At 41.8% G+C, this 21,495-nt stretch overlaps 1 protein-coding gene across 12 annotated transcripts in view; it reads left to right on the top strand.

Annotated features, from left to right (window-relative positions):
• Window positions 1–21,495, top strand: part of DMD (dystrophin) — a 3,641,189-nt gene that overhangs the window by 1,419,240 nt on the left and 2,200,454 nt on the right. For 11 of the 12 annotated variants that reach the window (XR_010221499.1, XM_063953479.1, XM_063953476.1 and 8 more), the window contains 3 exons: window positions 1,017–1,140; window positions 2,710–2,797; window positions 11,121–11,362. Coding sequence is in view for 11 of the 12 variants with exons in the window: in XM_063953479.1 (XP_063809549.1) it covers window positions 1,017–1,140; window positions 2,710–2,797; window positions 11,121–11,362 (454 nt within the window). In the remaining variant the exon portion in view is untranslated. Of the gene's footprint in view, window positions 1–1,016; window positions 1,141–2,709; window positions 2,798–11,120; window positions 11,363–15,853; window positions 15,921–21,495 lie in introns of those variants that run through there. The other variant, XM_063953482.1, reaches the window with a different exon arrangement.

Raw genomic sequence — 21,495 nt, 5'->3', positions numbered from 1 at the left:
ACAGCTTTTGGTACTGTATCTGTCCTCTGTTAACTGTAAAAGCTGAAATGCATTTAAAGTCTGTATATTAAATACAACACAAATGTATTATGATTATGTTCTGTTAAAACACAATTCTGTATCATGTTCTGTTGAGTAGGTCATCCACTGTACGTTGTTCCTATAGTCTAGTGTGTTCAATATACAGAACAATGGGGGTCATTCCGAGTTGATCGTAGCTGTGCTAAATCGCCAAGCTGTGCTAAATCGCCCAGCACAGGGCTAGTCCGCCCCGCATGTCAGTGCCGCCCCACCCCCCACAGAAGTGTGAAGGCATCGCACAGAAGCGATGCCTTTGCACTTCAAGAGTAACTCCCGACCAGCGCAGCTTTAGCGTGCTGGCCGGGAGCTACTCTTCGCTCCCCGACCCACAGCCGCTGTGGCCCGCCCCCCCAACGGTCCGGCTACACCTGCGTTGGCCAGACCGTGCCCCCTAAATGACGGCTTAATGCTGCCGTCCAGCCCCCTCCTGCCCAGTGACCATCTCTGCCTCAGAGGTGAACGCTAGGCAACGACGGCTGGCATGTGCCGGCGCACTGCAGAGTCGGTGTATGCGCAGTTCCGACCCGATCACTGCGCTGCGAGAAACTGCAGCGAGCGACCGGGTCGGAATGACCCCCTATGTGATTACAGATTTGCCTACAATATACTGTAGCAAAAAGGTCCCTGGAAAATATTTTCATCCGTGAGAAAATACTGTATATATCATTCTTGGAAATCACCTCCACAGTATTGATTTCCTATCACAAACATGCTTTATAAGTTAGGTAGTGGCATTCGGTACGTTGATGCAGTCAACATCCATAAAAGGATACATTGATGATTTGCGTGCTATTTAGTCAAACATGCTATAGCAACAAATTTGTTTTTCTTCAAATAGTTTTCTTTCATAATAGCTGTTTAAACTTTTCTGATAAAAACACAACTGCTCATAAATTGTTGCTGGACTACAAATGATGTTGTTGTGCTTTCTGTAGATTTGATGTTGATTTAACAGAACTGCATAGCTGGATGACACGCTCTGAAGCTGTTCTGCAAAACCCTGAATTTGCAGTATTTAGGAAAGAAGGAGACCTCACAGACCTCACAAAGAAAGTTAAAGTAAGCTATTTTTTTGATTATTTTATTCATATATTTACTATACTTTGCGATAAGCATTCAATTGCACAAAATATTTTTAGATGTATTGTCTTTATTCATTATGACCTGCCACTGCTTCCTCTAAACTGTGTGTCTGTGCACACAAACACTCATAAGCTCTAACTATAATTCCCACTGTAAAATATGGTCAGCATACTGTAAGCTCCCACACATGTCAACCCCAGATGCTTGAAGCACTAGGGAGCCTGTGAATGGCCTGCAATCAGACAGAAGTGGATACTGTATAGCCTCCCACCCATGACCAATGTCAACCCCAGATGCTTGAAGCACTAAGGAGCCTGTGATTGGCCTGCAGTCCAACAGAAGTGGATACTGTACAGCCTCCCACCCATGACCCATGTCAACCGTAGACGCTTGAAGCTCCTGGGAGCCTGTGATTGGCCTGCAGTCCATCAGAAGTGCTAACCATAGTGCTGACCTGGCACTAAAAACAGATGCCCCCTTAAGTCAAAGTGGACCTGAGGAGGATCAAGTGTGGAAGATAGCAAGACATATGTCCAAACTAGCAAATATGTGCTACTAAGTCTACTACTGTATGTGTATGCTTAACCAAGACCATCGAAAAAATAGCTGCAGAAGAAATAAGAAGCTTATACAGAGATCAAAATAGGGTCAATAATGCAGTTTCCTACATGATGCTCTTAGAAGCAGTCCACTACAATTTCATTTTCTAACAAAATGAACCCTAATGCTAATTTCTGAAGCATCTAAAAATACCAGCTACAGTATAAGATGTGTATTTTCACTACAGAATGCAGCCTAACACTTCAGTATACTTACATGCTGTGTGAGCATCATCATTACCTTATGTAATTATAGGTAATTAAATGTTAATGTATTCTTTAAAGGGGATACTTCTAAAACTCTAAAGAAGTTTATTCAGTGTTATATCAAAAAAGAAAAAAGCCTACAGATGTAGCCATGTTCATCTTTGCTGCGATGCAGCATGCTGCAAGATGGCTTTCTGCATAGTACGCCGAGCTTTGACTATTGGCAGCCGGAAATCACTCCATTAGCTCCTTAATAGCTCCTTTAATTCCATTAGGAAATAAAGGAGCAAATGCCGGCTGCTTATAGTCAAAGTCCGGCTCGCCATGCAGAAATCTGTTTTGCAGCAAAGATGAGCATTGCTACATCTGTATATTAATTGTATACCTACATTGAAATAAATGGCCTGTTTGACTTTGAAAGATCAGTGTGGTTTTACAGCAATTTATATTTTTGCAAAAATTGACAAAGAAGAATGTTTTTGATCACACACTTTGTCAGTATTAAAGAGAACATTAGTGCCTTCTTTACCTTTCTGGGAACTAATTATTACCTGATGTTGACAGCCAATGTACAGTATAATCCATACAGTCTACTCTATATAATCTGACCTCTAGTCAGTATATACCTATTAACTACCTGAAAGCACAAGGTCACAAAGAGCAGTTGTCTAAAAATGGAAAAACTTTTAAATATGTAAGATTATTTTATGAAGTAACATAACATTATTTTCTTCCTTAGGCCATAGACAGAGAGAAGCCAGAGAAGAACAGAAAGCTGCAGGAGGCCAATAGGAATGCCCAGACTCTGATGGAACAGATGTTGAATGGTAATTGATGAAAGTTAGTTTGGTTAATCTATATGTAGTAGTCTTACAAAATGACATATTATTAATACTGTATATGAATTTTGCATTCTATTATAACAGTATTTCCAATTTGATCAGTAACTCAACTATAAAATGTAAGGTCCCTCATATGAGATGCTTTGTGGATTTCTTTAAAAAAAAATATATACGCACTTGGGTGGTAAAATTGCTGTTTGTAACACTAGCTTATCATGGGATGCAGTCAACATACCGGCCGTTGGGATCCCAACAGTCAGAAGACCGATAGGTTAAGGCACTCAGGGGAGCATTGGAGTTAGGCTGCCAGAAATCTTGCTATTGGGTGAGAATTGGGTGGCAACAATTCGATCGCACATAATTGTTTTGTGGGAGTGTTGTGGAAGCATCATGGGCATGTGCATACAATTAAGGGACACCTGTTTCAGATGGATCTTCTGTTCATTGCATGAGGCTGGTATAAGTGCCAATACTAACTATGGCTGTGGACAGGAAATCAGTGGGCAGATCTGTTCCCACTTGAAACCACACCGTTCCTCACATTAGCCCTACAGATACTTGCGTTAGTATAAGCAGTCGTCACTTTACTTCTGACTCAGCACCTGTGTAACTACTGCAGGATGATCTGTAGGGGGTGGATGGAGAAAGCAAAAGGGGCGGAGTAAAAAAAGAGAGACAGCTAAAAGAAGGGGAATGAAGACTAGGGAGAGGGAGATGGGGAGAGGGGAAGACAGTGAGAGACAGGGATAGGAGTAAGGAAAGCAAGGAACGTCAAGAAAGTAGGAGTGAAAGGGGAACAGAATAAGAGAGGGAGACAGGAAAAAGCAGGGAAAAAGAGTGTGAGCGATGAGACAAGTCCAAAATACTAGCACGCCTGTATAATCATTTTGATGTTTTATTTGCCTAATTCCTCACTACTTCTATTCTAATTCTTTGTCCACAATATTCCAGACAGTGGCACTTAATCTAGTGCATGTACCAAGATGATGACTTCTGTGTGAGTCCATCTTTTTTTTTCAATTGGAATATATTGTTAGTTTTGTTGGCGTTCATTTATTTTGCATTTCCATTTAGTCAACTACAGTATTAGCATCTTTATGTATTCCATTAATGCACTTATTAACACCATGATAAATATATTAGGTATTGAACACACACATATTTGGTAACTATTATTTATAAATACATACTAATACTGTATTTTCAGGTATAAATATTCATAAACACTAATACACAAAATTTGCAAAATAAATGAGATTGTTTATTAATTGGTAAAAAATAAGTGCAAAAATAAAGTTTCTATTAAGTGAGATAGACGGCTTTAGCATCTGTACAACGTACAATATTCAAGGTGCTAGTTATACTCCTTTCACACCACATATATATTTCCGGGATATTACCGGTTGAGTTGGCTCGACCTGGGTCGAGGTGCAGGCTAAAAGCACCACTTTTGAACAGGGCTGTCTTAACAGCAGTGTAGGCCCCTGGGCACTGGGCCCGCTACCCATCCTCCAGCGGTAGGGGTGGGGGTGCTATCAGCGGCAGCATTGAAGTCTCGCGGGTGGTAGGGCTGTTCTTTCTTCCGCTCAGCATGTAGGACCTGGAGCAGTAATTTCTGCTAATTACTTCTTTACTGCACAGATGAGGCTAAACTGTAGAAGGGGGCATTGGGCTGAATGAAGAAGCCCTGGTACATGACTTCCAGGGTGGTAGGGGGTATTTAATACATAGGGGAGGGGTGGCTAGTGGAGTGGGCTTAATATTTATCATTTTCCGGTGGGAGGGCAGCTTGCTTGACTGCAGATATCTCAAGTTCCTGAAAATATATTTCTTAGCTTTGGGATAAAAAACTAGAGAGTCCCACCTTTCAGAAGGTTCTGGGGACTTGGGGATCAGAGTTCAGGAGCCAGAACAATTCACCAACGAAAATCTAAAACTGCATACCAGGAGTGTGGAGCTGGAGCAGGGACCAGCTGCTGGAAGGCTGATATCTCTGGTTCTGGGCATAGTAGAGACAAGCTGCCAGTGTCCACCAAAAGAGGAGAGTCCCAGCTTTTGGAGTCTACCCTCATAAATGCTCTAAGTCAGACAGAACCCGAGATACCTGGCTGGGAATAGCAATTAATAGGCTTGGATGGGGACCACTGCTTTCAAGTCGGATATCTCCGGTTCCCCAGGACCTATTTTCAAAAATCTGGTACCCCTGGAAAGAGGAGACCCTCAGCTATCAGCCTAGGGCCCTTATTCTCTTGGGGCCCTTGGGCAAGAGCCCATTGAGCCCATACGAAAAGACGGCCCTGCTTTTGAATATCCCGGGTCGAGTAACCCTACATTTCAACACGGTATATAAAAGCAGTGTTAAATACGGGTTGGACCCAGGTCAATGTGCACTCTAAAGTGCCAAACCGGGTTATTCAACCCTGCATTCATGTAAATGTGCTGATTGGCTGTTCTTTGTGTGCCTTGATGATGTCAACAGCCTGAGTCCTGCTACACAGGAGAGAACAGAGAGCATTAACAATTAGAGCTAATTAGAATTAGGAGTGAGGGAGAAATTGCTAGGCAGCTTACTGCATACCTCCCAACTTATTAAAAGTACAAAAAGGGAACTTGCCGTGCGGTAAGTGTGCCCAAAAAAGGGTATGTGATGTATATGAAAGGGGCGTGGCCTCGTGGCAGAGCCTCAATTGTGAGTCACACCCCTTTGTACCATCACTGAGGGGGCATGCCCAGCGCTCTCTGAGCTGCTGGCATGCCCCCTCTCCCTCTGTCACCTGTGCATGCACGCAGCATCTATTCACCGCTGCTCTGCTAAGCAGAGCAGCAGTGACAGGAGCCTCCCAACTACCCCCACCACGGGACACTGCAGCCCGGTGGTGGGACAGTTCCCAAAAAAATGGGACTATCCCACAAAATCGGGACAGTTGGGAGGTAAGTTAAAGATGCAATTGTGTATAAAAACATAGCTGTGTCAGCAATGATTCCTGCAATGCTGTGAGCTGTCCCTTCCCTCTCCTTTTGTCCTCTTCTGACGCCTCATCTTTCTGAGCCAAAAAAAGTCAATTTAAAATGACATCCATGGCGTTTTAATTGCTGACCCGGGTTGAGTTAAAAGGAGCCAACTCTGCAATAACCTGTGTTGAAAGTGTAGTGTGAAAGGGTCTGACCCGTGTCTGACCCGGGTCGGTCCCAGGTTCAAAATACCGAGTCGGACCTGGATTTTCAGTGTGAAAGGGGTATTACTGTCACAGCTACCTGTACATTACAATCATGTGACTGCTTTCAATGCTCATTCAGTTTTTCTTACATTAGTAATGTATTCCAGTGAGTTTATGAATATTGGCCATTAATCAAATAGAGTATGCCATCTACTTATACAGTACCTACAGTTTATCACATTCTTTATTTTGTACTTTTCTCGCTTACATAAAGCATAACATTATTAAAATCGGATTTTACAACTGAAATAAATACAGCACATCTTTGCAACACATATTCATTTAGTGTGAATGCATATTTTAGAGCAAAATATGTGAATATCTTCCCTACATGAATATTGAATTAGCTTTTTAAACGAGTGGCTTTTAAAAGTAATGTGTATTGAGCAAGGAATAATCAAATATTCCAAACATTTGTGGTAGTTATGTTTTCCTTTTAGGTGTCATTAATGGCATAATTTTTTGACTATCAAAGTACAAATTGTGACAATTCTTCTCCAGTTGCGTTAATAGCGAGTGATCTTGACAGGTTTATCCTGTTAAAGTGACAGTTCTAATGTACTGGTGTGGAAGGCATGATAAAGGGACACTTACACCTAATACATTATGCAGTCTTATACTGAGTACACAAAGCTGTAAAATGAATGGATGCACTTTAGGTAATGACCCATCTCCCGTGGGAACAATATGCTTATCAATTTATATTTCAGCAACAACAATGAATGCATAATGTAATTGGATTATCAATTTATTATATCCACTTATTGTTTGATGTGCCTTGGTAGATTTCATGCTTTCACACCTGACTGGGATACCAACTGTTGTCAGAACAAGTTGTTTACAAAATAACACTGAAAACAGCAATTTTCTACCAGTGCAGCACACACCTGCAAAATAGAGAGTTTCCAAAGTGTGCAGGTCACAGGGAAACATAAAACACCTCATGCATAGAAACATATTGAGCTAATTATGAATGAAACTGGAGTCTGATATTTTGATCATTTTCCCATAAGTATTTATTTTGTTGTAAATTATGTTATTTATAATAAAATAACCTTTGTCACTGTATCGTGTATAGTGAATAATAGCAAGCAAGCAAGAAGCATGCTCTTTGGGGCCAGGTCTCATATCACAATAACATTATGGCCAGGATGTTATGGGAGCTGAGTTTGTAAAATGTCAGATTTTTCTGCAAAATGGTCGGTCTTGCAAAGTGAACAAGATGGAGGCTACACCGAGTATCCGCTATATATAATCCCCTATTGGGCTTCACCTACTAAAATCCTATAGGCCCACACTAACCAATAGAAAAACCTTATAATAAATGACCAAGCAACATATTTCCTTTTTATCAGCCAATCAAAAAAATTCAGGACTCTTACCAAGTCTCAATCTTAATCAGCCCCCTTAATCATTTGTTGCCTAACATCCTTGATATTTTTCCACTGTTCATTGTCTCTGTTTACTTACTGTACCATTTACAGGGAATACTGTAATATGGGATTTTACCAATACTAGTGGAACTATGGATTGTAATGTCATTTTGCAAGTAGTAGAATTTGGCTTGCAAACAAATCATTGTTAAAAGGTAACAGGTGGGTTCCAACCAAGGCTTGCATGGGCCAATCAAATAGGCATAAATGGCCCTGATTTAGCTTTATGTACTTCTATTGTATATGCAGTAGTGTAACTATAAATTAAGTTCACACCCCACCCAAAAAGTTGCAGCCCCACCATGGTACCTGCTAATTGTCAGGGGTTCTGCTAATTGTTAGTGGATCCCCCCTCCAGCCACTGCCACAGGTCTGCAGTCCTGTTGCGCCCATTGATAATGTCCCTTCCAAAATGGCTGCCACTTCCTCTAGCATCCATAATAACTGTCTCCTCTGAAGCATCGGCCATTTTGGGAGGGACATTTTCAATGGGGACAGGCACAATGGGACCACAAACAAGTATCTGCAGGTCCAGGTAGTGGCATATCAATAGACCCTACAGACTCCAAGCACCCACATGCTACCCTGCTGCTCCAAGCCACCGTGGGGTCTGCAAGAGCTACTGCAACACCACTGTGTGTATGTATAATAAATATAAAGTATAAAATTACATATGTGTGTATATGCAATATAAGCCAGCATGTGAAAAAAACAAGAAATAATGTAAACAATATATATATATGTGTATATATATATATATATATATAATATATATAAAAGTCCAGCAAATGACGGCACTCAGAGGCAGAAAAGGTGAAAAAAGTTTATTTCAAATGGTTGACGTTTCGGGGCAACAAGCCCCGTCCTCAGAACCACCAAGATAAACAAAAACATAGACAAAAACATAGACAAACTTACCCACATAAATAGCACCCTGAGCCGCCGATGCCCCCGTTCCTCACTTCCGCCCAATGTCCCATTCAACAGACTGTATCTGCCACATCATCTTGTGCTCATAAGTTTACATACCCTAGCAGAATTTGTGATTTTCTGGCCATTTGTCAGAGAATATGATTGATAACTCACAAACTTTTCTTTCACTCATCGTTAGTGGTTGGGTGAAGCCATTTATTGTCAAACAACTGTGTTTACTCTTTTTAAATCATAATGACAACAGAAACTACCCAAATTACCCTGATCAAAAGTTTACATACCCCAGTTCTTAATACCGTGTATTGCCCCCTCTAACATCAATGACCACTTGAAGTCTTTTGTGGTAGTTGTGGATGAGGATCTTTATTTTCTCAGATGGTAAAGCTGCCCATTCTTCTTGGCAAAAAGCCTCCAGTTCCTGTAAATTCTTGGGCTGTCTTGCAAGAACTGCACATTTGAGATCTCCCCAGAGTGGCTCAATGATATTGAGGTCAGGAGACTGAGATAGTCACTCCAGAACCTTCACTTTATTCTGCTGTAGCCAATGACAGGTCGACTTGGCCTTGAGTTTTGGATCATTGTCCTGTTGGAACGTTCAAGTACGTCCCATGTGCAGCTTCTGGGCTGATGAGTACAAATTTTACGCCAGTATTTTCTGATAACATGCTGCATTCATCTTGCCATCAATTTTGACCAAGTTTCCAGTGTCTTTGTAGCTCACACATCCCCAAAACATCAGCGATCCACCTCCATATTTCACAGTAGGAATGGTGTACCTTTCATCATAGGCCTTGTTGACTCCTCTCCAAATGTAACATTTATGGTTGTGGCCAAAAAATTAAATTTTGGTCTCATCACTCTAAATGACTTTGTTCCAGAAGTTTTGAGGCTTGTCTCTGTGCTGTTTGGAGTATTGTAAGCAGGATGCTTTGTGGCATTTGCGTAGTAATGACTTTCTTCTGGCGACTCGACCATGCAGCCCATTTTTCTTCAAATGCCTCCTTATTGTGCATCTTGAAACAACCACACCACTTTTTTTCAGAGAGTCCTGTATTTCAGCTGAAGTTATTTGTGGATTTTTCTTTGCATCCCGAACAATTTTCCTGGCAGTTGTGGCTGAAATTTTTGTTGGTCTACCCGACCGTGATTTGGTTTCCACAGAATCCCTCATTTTCTGCTTCTTAATTAGAGTTTGAACACTGCTGATTGGCATTCTCAATTGCTTGGATATCTTTTTATATCCATTTCCTGTTTTATACAGTTCAATTACCTTTTCCCGCAGATCCTTTGATAATTATTTTGCTTTCCCCATGACTCAGAATCCAGACATGTCAGTGCAGCACTGGATGAAAGATGCAAGGGTCATTCAGGAGTCCAGAAACTCACTGACCTTTTATACACACACACTGATTACAATCAAACAGATCACAGGTGAGGATGGTTACCTTTAGTAGCCATTCAGACCCGTTTGTGTCAACTTGTATGCATGTTATCAGGCCAAAATCTCCAGGGTATGTAAACTTTTGATCAGTGTCATTTGGGTAGTTTCTGTTGTCATTATGATTTAAAAAGAGTAAACACAGTTTGACAATAAATGGCATCACCCAACCACTAACCATGAGTGAAAGAAAAGTTTGTGAGTTATCATTCGTATTCTCTGACAAATGGCCAGAAAATCACAAATTCTGCTAGGGTATGTAAACTTATGAGCACAACTGTGTGTATATATATATATATATATATATAAAAGCAAATAAAAACGGCGCCACTCCAGGTCTTAGATTGTAGTAATAATCACAGTGTATATTTAGAAAACAATCACATTTGTCCATAATACTGCCCTAGTTCATTTTTTTAACCATAGTAGTGCCTTAGTTAGTATTATGCCCCCTAGTAGGGCCATAGTTTATTTTATGAACCAAGTAATTCACATTATGAAATACAGTGTCCCCAGTTCATATTATGCTACATTACAGTACCCCCAGTTCATATTATACCACACTATAGTGCCCCCAATTCATATTGTGCCACATTACAGTGCCGGACATCATATTATACAACACTATAATGTCCTTTAGTTCATTTTATACCAAATTACAATAAACAGGTCCAGGGGTGTAACTAGATATATTGTAGGCCCCAAGGCAAACATTCGTAAGGGCCCATATGTACCACTAAATGGTGAAAAATGTATATAACACATGTAACTTTGACAGGAAGATGGACCCCAATCTGCTCTGGGCCCCATATAAACTGCAGTCCCCATACCTATGGTAGCTACACCCTTGGTTCTAGTTGAATACATGGGCAGCAGACAACAGAGGGTATTTTTAGCAAAAGTTTGGACATCAAGAGTATTAGAAACATGTATGTTACAGTTATGTTGATGGTGCTTTATTGCTATCCAATGGATAGACAGTATTGCCCATTGATACTATTTATTATGTGATTAACAACCTATGCCTAAAGCTGATTATAGTCATCAGGATAAATGTAATTTACCTTCATACACAGCCATAGCTTTTACTGTGTTTACCTTCACATCCCATCTGTCCAAACCTTGGAATCTGTACAGTAGTGATATTACTTCTGTCACTTGTTTTCATATCTACAGTAAGCAGTTGCTGACTACAAATATAAATACTTTTTTTGTACCCATAAAATAACTTTCAAGTCGTCTGCTAATTGTTTTTAATTATATGATTTATGTTTTTTTATTCACAGATGGCCTTAATGCAGACAGCATCACACAGTCCTCTCAGCATTTGAACAGCCGGTGGACAGACTTCTGTCAGTTATTGGGCGAGAGACTGTCTTGGCTGGAATATCAAAATAACATCAATGCCTTTTACTCCAAGTTACAACAATTGGAACAGACAGTAATTACAGCTGAAAACTGGCTAAAAGCACAAAGTATTATAGCCTCCGAAGCTGAAACAGTCAAAACACAGTTGAAAAAATGCAAGGTGAGAGAAATTATTTGCAAGTGTTTAAGTTGTGTTCCATGTAATTTGTATAAATGTCAGATTTAGTGGGGAGTTCAACAAAAGTATAATAAAAAATAAATAAATAAAAGAGCAACTAAAATACCTAGATTCACAGTATGCTTATACATTTAACCAACTACTTATAAAGATGAGTGCAAATAAGGTGGGATTTCTACCAACTCTACTGTAATGATCTGAGAATGAATATGTTGTGTTATCCCCAGAACACTAAGCTGCAAAATAACAATATTCTTTCGTTATTATGACACTACAACAAGTGAGATGTCCCCCTGGTAACACGTGAAACACCCAAATTAACATTCTTGGGAGTTTGTCAGTAAAAAAATATGTTCTGAGAAATTGCTGATAATGGCATCAGTCTAGTCATAGGTATGAACTTACCTAATACTACCCACTCATCTGCAGAGGCAACAATAAATAGATCTATTTTTTTTCACTTTTTGCTGCCTATTTAGCATTTCGGCATTAGTACCCTAATAAGTAAAATGTCTTATTGATTGCAGTATGATTCTTTGGGGTTACAGTATTAATGAAAAAAACTCTTGTCGGGCCAGAAATGTTGATAAAATTGCACCTCTGCGAGTTCTGATCTGGTTTACCATAAGTCTAGGCTGCTGGGGAAGGATCAGAAGCTCACAAGAAAAATCAGAATTGTCTTGGGGCGAAGCATTTATTTAAATTATAAGGAAGACCATAGACCAGTGGTTTCCAAACTCTGTGCCTAGGCACCTTGGGGTGCAACAAAGCTCTTGCAGGGGTGGCTTGGGTCGGTGGTCTGGGACCAAATCAAATAATTTATGATCAAAGTGATAGGCAAAACCAGTGCAAGAGGCTGTCAAACATAACGCATGTGGACAATCAGAAGCACATCTGTACACCACCACATAACTGACCCTAAGGATGACAGGTAGGCACAATTTACTTAATTTAATTTTGTTTTTCCTAATTTATCAATAAAATACTTTAATCCTATGGGTGCTGTGAAACAAATGCTTATACTTTAGGACACTGGGATTCAAGAAAGTTTGGGAACCACTGCCCTATGCACTGTACAGAACACAATCCAGCTCTTTGGGGGGAACAATGTACAATGAATAGAATCTAAATAATGACTCAATAAACAATAATATGTAGGTGGTACTGTATCTAGTGAACCAATGCAATCCTGCCAGTCGATTTGGTATAGTCACCCGTAACCAGGCTTGGACTGGCTCATAGGGGTACAGGGGAAAACACTGGTGGGCCCTACTGCCTGGGGGGCCACACCTCCTACTCTAAGGATCAGGTTCCAGACTGTGCACTTGAATTATACATTATACATGTGTTACCTTATACTGGACTATGGTGTATTTTCTACAGTGCATTGCTGTTGTTAATCTGTTATTAATCTGGTACATTATCATGCATGCAGCAGATGAATTTACTGTATATATTTATGAAGGGGCCCAGACGTTGCACTCTCTAGTGGTTAGTCAAACCAATGAGGTAGCAGGCCACACACCCTCTGCATACTGTCCACACCCTTAACATAGCCCCTACCACTGCATCCCCCCGGTGGGCCATACATGCCCCAGTCCGACACTGCCCTTAAACAACATACCACAGCAGAAAGTGGAGATGGTGCAGTGTATTGAACCGTAAGTGGTACTTAGATAATATACTGTACATTAAATGCATCAATTGAACATAGGGCCTAGTTCAGATTGGATCACAGTATGCAACAGGAGGCTATCTCATTTTAAGCGATCACGCTGAAATTACATTCGCACCGCTACTTAGCAGCATTTGTAATCCTTGCTGAATCGGGTCCATAGTGTAAATATTCAGCAGCTATTTAATATATTGCAAGCAATAACCATAAAAATGAATGAACATATCAAAATTATTTATGTGAATAAAATTGTGACAGCATATATCACAATGTAATCAGTCAGGAGGAGCAGGTTCAGTACTACTTATGGCTCAAGACTCTGTACCATCTCTACTTTCTGTAGTTTAATTATAATTTTTAATTGATATGATTAAAATGTTTTTGTTGTCTCAGAAATTGAACAAAATATGGTAATAAATGTGTATACTGTAAGTAGGAAAATGTGAAATAAAATTGACTGCTTACCAAAAAATAGTATTATAAGTTTCCTGTGTGTTATTTTCTCTATGTTGTTACATAACAGACACAATCACACCTTATATCATCTATAAATGTGTGACATATTTTAATAGTGATTAGCACTACAGTATACTGTACGTCCATCCTCTGTTAATTACAGAGCACTTTAAATGCAATAAAGTTACACTACTGTTTACTGGTACTGTATGCAGTCAATTTTATTTCACTGTTTCCTACTTATACACATTTATCACTAAGAAAATATATATATTTGAATCATATCATTAATAAAAGTTATATTTTAACTAAGTGCATGGACCCAAGGAAAAACTTTTCTTCTTTATTTGTGACTTATTTCTATTTATAAGTGATAGCACTCCCTTTCAAGGTGCTATAGGACACAAAAAGCCAATCTACATAATTATTTTATTTCAGGAGCATAACAAAAATTACTTGTGATTACTTGTCTATATTAACAATGCAGAATGTCTCCTCCTTTGTGAGGGATTAGAAGATTACTTTCAGGCTAAACTGTAGCCAATGGTGTGCAACTGCTACAGATGGTGTTATCTAACTTTTCCGAAGCTCGGTAAATAGCATGAAAACAACCTTTCCAAGATCCTAGAGAATTAATGCACCTAAGATTTCATTAATACAGGAGATACTGGCAATATCGCTTGCATTACACAGCTGATAGGCAAAACCCTCAAAATCGATATAATAATAGATAAAATAGTATTCAGAGCCGATCAGCTTAATTAGTAGTCCCCTTTATTTACTCACAGTACATCACAGAATGAGCATGGATTCAGTCTGTTATTAATACCAGTGGTCTACACAAAATATTCTGTACGGGGAGCTTCTTAGTACTAAAACCGCTGGGTAACTACTTGATTACTTAAGTAGTTACCCAGCTTATTTTAATACCCAGTAGTAGTAGTACCTTTAGCTGCATTCACTACTGTGTCACTGCCAGTAATTCACAGCCTACTGTACATCTTGACACTGCAATTTTCCATTTTGTTAAGCTGGGTACACACTTGTACTGTACACTCTTCAGATGTGATTTTTCTTTTAGATTTCACTTACGTTCAGAAATTCCGATCACAGTGCTGATATGTGCATACACACCTTAAGAATCTAACTTGCAATCTTTGACCTCCATCTATCTTAAATAGTGGATGAATGGACTCAAAGGTAGCAGCAGCATAAGAAGAAAGGTTGGGCAGAATGGTTGGCAGTGCGTACTGTAAATGTAACTTTGACACAGATATCACACCATTGCATCTGATGAATATTTAACTGCACATAAATCCTGATCTTTAGATGCGACAAGTTTTATTTCGACTAAACATGGTCAAAGGTGTGTACACACTCTTATGATATCACATGAATGGGTTAGGAATCAAAAGAATGTCCCAACAATTGCATAAGTGTGTACCCAACTGTACACAACTGAGTGATCAGGTGATACTGTATTGAGCTACATGACAGATTGAAGTCTAGATTTCTTTTTTTTTTAAATGTAAGCTGCTCCAATGTGGCTATTGCTGTTGGGTTATATTGTATGCAGGGCTGGATTATAGGAGGGGCAGTAGAGGCGGTCATCCCAGGGCCCCCACACATCTGGGTCCATAGGGATCACCAGGAAGATTCATGGTAGGCTGATGAGTCTGTGGGGCCTGTTTTGTGTGTTGGTGTATGGCCCTACCCCCACATGACAGGCAGCCCACCACACTCAGTACACTGCATTATCCCCATTCATTCTGTTATTCTATCTTTGCAGTACAACAACTTTGCCATCCTGTGATACTGCTATGGCTTACACGGTATGTTATACCTCCTGTGCTGCCCATGTCAGGCCACTTCTACAAAATTTTACAGGGCCACAGTTCCCAATCCACCCCTGGTCTCAGACACAACTGCAGCAAAAGATGCAAAGGAAGCCTGCAGTTGCGTTCAATCAGGCCCCCTCAACAGGCCCCACTACCTTATCAGACTGCACCCCCATTAGGGCTGCTTTCATAAATTTCCTGGGTTGGTTTTCCATCCCAATCTGCCCCTGTCTGGGCCCCCACACAGTCAGCAGAACTAATGGATAGCAATGGATAGCAGAGCAGCATTTTGCTGCCTGAGCTCCGTTTCTCCTCAGTGGCTCAGCTGTTCTATATAAAGCAGCCACCCCAGAGCTCACAGCCCTGATGAGCAACAGCATACACCCACTGCTGCTAGGGTGATGATGAGACAGTGGGGTCAGAGTATCATGTCTTGAGCCCGGATTGGTGGAGCCCAGCACAAGCTCCTCTGACCCGTGCTGTGGGCGGGGCTACAGCAGACTGATCTTCAGTTATTTTCTGTCTGGCAGCATGGCCATGAAAGATGAGGGATCTGCTGCAGGAGAGAGAGGTATAGTACCTCTGTCTGCAAACAGTACATGTGTATATATGTGGTCCTGCCTCTGTGTGTGACCCTGCCTATATGTATAGTATGTATATGTCTGTGTGACCCTGCACATGTGTGTGTGTGTGTGTGTGTATGTGTGACCTGCACGTGCGTGTGTGACCCTGCCTATATGTATATATATGTCTACATCACCCTGCATTGTGTGTGTTTGTGTGTGAACCCCTGCCTATATGTATGTATGTATGTATGTATGTGTCTATGTGACCTTGTGTGTGTTTATGTATGTGTGAGATCCTGCCTATTTGTATGTATGTATATATGTGTCTGTGACCTTCTTGTGTGTGTGACACTGCCTATATGAATGTAGGATAGTTGATAGGTTAGAAGATTCCACAGGGATAGATGATAAAATAGATTGGGAGATTGCTCATTTAATTGTATAAAAAATGGAAATGTTTCCATTCCTTGAAGCTGAGAAGCATCCTTATAGCACTATGCTCCATGGCAGGGAAAGTGTCCTTAGCATGATGTGCAGCATTATTAGGTATGCCCCAAACATAGTGCCTAATTCGGATCTGTTAACAGCAGAAATTTTGACCTTCATTCCGACTTGTTCGCTCGCTAGCAGATTTTAGCAGCATTGCACATGCTAGGCCGCCGCCCTCTGGGAGTGTATCTTAGCATAGCAGAATTGCGAACGAAAGATTAGCAGAATTGCGAATAGAAATTTCTTAGCAGTTTCTAAATAGCTCGAGACTTACTCCTACACTGCGATCAGCTCAGCCCATTTCGTTCCTGGTTTGAAGTCACAAACACGCCCTGCGTTCAGCCAGCCACTCTCCCGTTTCTCCAGACACTCCTGCGTTTTATCCCGGCACGCCTGCGTTTTTCCGCACACACTCCCAGAAAACGGTCAGTTTCCACCCAGAAACACCCACTTACTGTCAATCACACTACGATCACTTCAACTATGGAAATTCTTCGTTCGGACGTGAGTAAATCTACAAAGTTTTGTGCTAAAATACTTAGCGCATGCACACTGCGTACCATGCACATGCGCATTTTAGCCTTAATCGCTCCGTTGCGAAAATCGGCAATGAGCAAACAACTCGGAATGACCCCCTTTGTTAGCTAATGGGCAAAACCATGTGCACTGCAAGAGGGGCAGATATAACATGTGCAGAGAGAGTTAGATTTGGGTGGGTTATTTTGTTTCTGTGCAGGGTAAATACTGGCTGCTTTATTTTTACACTGCAATTTAGATTTCAGTTTGAACACACCCCACCCAAATCTAACTCTCTCTGCACATGTTATATCTGACACCCTGCAGTGCACATGGCATTGCCCATTAGCTAACAAATTTGCTGCTGTGATCAGATCTGAATTAGGCCCATAGGGGGTCATTCCGAGCTGATCGCTAGCTGCCGTTGTTCTCAGTGCAGCGATCAGGCTAAAAAATTGGCTTTTCTGCGCATGCGTATGCACTGCAATGCGCATGCTCGACGTACGGGTACAAAGACCTTTGTGGTTTTGCACAGATTCTAGCGAAGCTTTAAGTCGCACAGCACAACGCAAGAAGATTGACAGGAAGGGGACATTTCTGGGTGTCAACTGACCATTTTCAGGGAGTGTTTGGAAAACGCGGGCGTGCCGGGGAAAATGCAGGTATGGCTGGGCGAATGCAAGGCGGGTGCGTGACGTCAAAAGCCAACCCTCCCATGTTTGAATCAACACACATGAAGAGTAAGTCCAGGGCTGGTCTTGTTTTGCACAAAATGTTTTTGCAGGCACTCTGCTGCACAGGCATTCACACTTCTGCAAAGCAAAAATACTCTTCCCGGTGGGCGGCGACTATGCATTTGCACGGCTGCTAAAAACTGCTAGCGAGCGATCAACTCGGAATGACCCCCATAGTACATAGGATACAGACCATAAGGAGTAGCCAACCCGGACCTCAATTGCTACTAACGGTTCACGTTTTACAAACCACCTAACTGGTGCACAGGTGTAGTCGTTACTAACTGTTACACTTTAAAACATGTGGTCCATTCATTCCTTCATTAATTCATTCCACATTCTACAGATCCACAGGTGACCTGGAAAAAAGGTGGCCTGGATTAGAGTTTGCCTCATTATAGAAACATCCTCCACTTCATTCTATTTGTGGCTAGTGCATAAGTTATTGTTGTCTATGGAAGACTACGACACTGTCAGGGTTTGTTTATGCCACAGGGTTCATTTATGCCACTTGTGTTTCTTCAAAAGTTTGGAAGGTCACTAACAAACTGCTGGAAAATTCAAATACCTGTAGTGAGCATTAAATCAACTGAAACATTGGTACACAGTCACGTAGTTTATTATTTATTTATATATATATATATATATATATATATATATATATATATACAGTAGTGCTCATATATTATGAAGCGCTTCACATAGATTATTTGCATCATTCACTGAGCCAATAGAGTTTACAGTCTATATTATCCACCACATACACTAAAGTTATTTATTTGTCCAAAGACAATTATCCTTCAAGCATGTGGGGAAAAACCCATGCAAACACCTAGGGGACATGCAAAACGCACAACGACTGACCCCTGGTTGGAATAAAATCACTGATCCTATTACTATTAGACGCTGTACTGCACATGACCAGATCTGGGGATGCAGTGTCATTTGCCAGTGCCCAAAATTCTGCAGCATGGTTAATGTACTGCCAGCATTTGGGGGAGGCAACAGACAGCATTACAGAAAACTGTGATGACCCTATTTCTTGGGCATGCTGAAGCCAGTGGCTTGGACCCAGCTTCACTGGATTCAGCTATATGAATTTCCTGGCCATCCTGAGTAACCTGACTGTTACTCAGATGACTGATGTTCATAAATATGACCTAATGCTCAAGGACATAACTAGAACTTTGGGAGCCCCATAGCAAAATCTTAAAAGCTCACCCCCCCCCCTACATTTTCACTTCAATGTCTCTTATTGAAGCAGGAGAGCGAGAGAGGAGAAATAAATAGAGGGAGAGAGAGGGTAAGAGGGCATCAGGGAGATAGAAAGGGTGTCAGAGAAAGAAATAGGGAGAGAGAGTGTGAGGGAAAGAGAGAGAGGGAGGGGAGTGAGTGAGAATGTCAGGAAGGGATAGACGTAGAGAGAAAGAGGGGAGCAAAACAGAGGGATAGAGTGAGCTAGAGAGAGAGAGGGTGTGAAAGAGAGTGTCAGGGAGAGAGATAGTGTCAGAGAGAGAGACAGTATCAGGAAGGGAGAGAGAGTGATAGTGTCAGGGAGAGAGAGTGTCAGGGAGAGAGAGGCAGTGTCAGGAAGAGAGAGGGAGGGGGGCAGCATCAGGGAGAGGAAGGGAGAGAGATACTATCAGGCAGGGCTGTTTCTAGCCAATTTGGCTCCCAGTGCGAGATTTCAAAATGCACCCCCACCCCCATTGACATAAAATAAAATGCCCCCCTCCATAGCTATAAAAAGAAAAAGCATGCACGTGCGCTCCCGGCAGGGGACGTGGCCTCATTAAAGTGGGTGTGGTCTCATTAAAATGGGCGTGGACTCCTCTGATATCACGGCCACCACAGAAAAAAAAGTCCCCATTTTACACAGTACGACAGGCAAGAGTCCCTATTTTACACATTACAGCAGGCAAGTGTCCCCATTTTACACAGTACGGCAGGCAAGAGTCCCCATTTTACACTGTATGGCAGGCAAGAGTCCCCATTTTACACAGTGCGGCAGGCAAGTGTCCCCATTTTACACAGTGCGGCAGACAAGTGTCCCCATTTTACACAGTACAGCAGGCAAGAGTCCCCATTTTACACAGTACGGCAGGCAAGAGTCCCCATTTTACACATTACGGCAGGCAAGAGTCCCCATTTTACACAGTGCGGCAGAGTCCCCATTTTATACAGTATGGCAGGCAAGTGTCCCCATTTTATACAGTACAGCAGGCAAGAGTCCCTATTTTACACAGTGCAGCAGGCAAGAGTCCCCATTTTACATAATACGCAGGCAAGAGTCCCCATTTTATACAGTATGGCAGGCAAGTGTCCCCATTTTATACAGTATGGCAGGCAAGTGTCCCCATTTTATACAGTACAGCAGGCAAGTGTCCCCATTTTATACAGTATGGCATGCAAGTGTCCCCATTTTATACAGTACGGTAGGCAAGTGTCCCTATTTTACACAGTACGGCAGGCAAGTGTCCCCATTTTACACAGTACGGCAGGCAAGTGTCCCCATTTTACACATTACGGCAGGCAAGTGTCCCCATTTTACACAGTACGGCAGGCAAGTGTCCCCATTTTACACAGTACGGCAGGCAAGTGTCCCCATTTTACACAGTACGGCAGGCAAGTGTCCCCATTTTACACAGTACGGCAGGCAAGTGTCAAGTGGGGGGTAAGGAGGGAGGGGGGAGAGAGAGAGAGACTGCTTACATATGAAGAGGATCTTCCCGCACTTCAGGCCGCCTCTCCTTCCTTGCGCCAGCCGCCTCCTCCTTCCAGCTTGTCTTCCCCTCCTCCCGAGTACTCCTGCTCAGGGGGCGGGGTTTCGCAGAATGACGTGATTGCGTTGTGACGTCATGATGCAACCGCATCATTTAGTGAAACTCCGCCCCCCGAGCAGGAGTACTCGGGAAGAGGGAGGGGGAGACAAGAACCCACAAAGTGCCACGGCGGCTGCCCCGTGCAGTTGCACGGCTCGCCCGCCGCAAGAAACGGCACTGCTGTCAGGGAGAGAGATGGAGAGAGCGACAGTGTCAGCCAGAATGAGAGAGGGACAGTATCGGAGAAAGATACCAAAATTATATATAAATACTGCACTGCTGCTGTGTATCTATAAACTGCTCTGGATATAATGTAAATCAGTAAAAAAGATACAATAACAGAGTGCTTGTAAATGTGTCAAATTGTAACATATAATGTAACAACTCAAACTGATTGCTGGAAGAATTTAGAATGCTACATAAAATGCAAAACCTGTGAATAAAGAGGATTAGTACAGAATTAGTAATAATGGCCCTCATTCCGAGTTGTTCCCTCGCAAGCTGCTTTTAGCAGCATTGCACACGCTAAGCCGCCGCCTACTGGGAGTGAATCTTAGCTTAGCAGAATTGTGAACGAAGTATTCGCAATATTGCGAAAAGATTTTTCTTTGCAGTTTCTGAGTAGCTCGAGACTTACTCTTCCAGTGTGATCAGTTCAGTGCTTGTCGTTCCTGGTTTGACGTCACAAACACACCCAGCGTTCGCCCAGACACTCCCCCGTTTCTCCAGCCACTCCCGCGTTTTTCCCAGAAACGCCAATGTTTTTTCACACACTCCCGTAAAACGGGCAGTTTCCGCCCAGAAACACCCACTTCCTGTCAATCACACTATGATCAGCAGAACGAAGAAAAAACCTCGTAATGCCGTGAGTAAAATACCAAACTTCTTAGCAAATTTACTTGGCTCAGCCGCAGTGCGAACATTGCGCATGCGCAGTTAGCGGAAAATCGCACCGATGCGAAGGAAAAGAACGAGCGAACAACTCGGAATGAGGGCCAATGTTTGCAGCTCTTTTGTAG

This window comes from Pseudophryne corroboree, chromosome 2, assembly GCF_028390025.1.
Source record: "Pseudophryne corroboree isolate aPseCor3 chromosome 2, aPseCor3.hap2, whole genome shotgun sequence".
NCBI classification, from domain to species: Eukaryota; Metazoa; Chordata; class Amphibia; order Anura; family Myobatrachidae; genus Pseudophryne; species Pseudophryne corroboree.
Note: the sequence above shows the minus strand (reverse complement) of the source record. Positions and strands in the feature narration are given on the sequence as shown.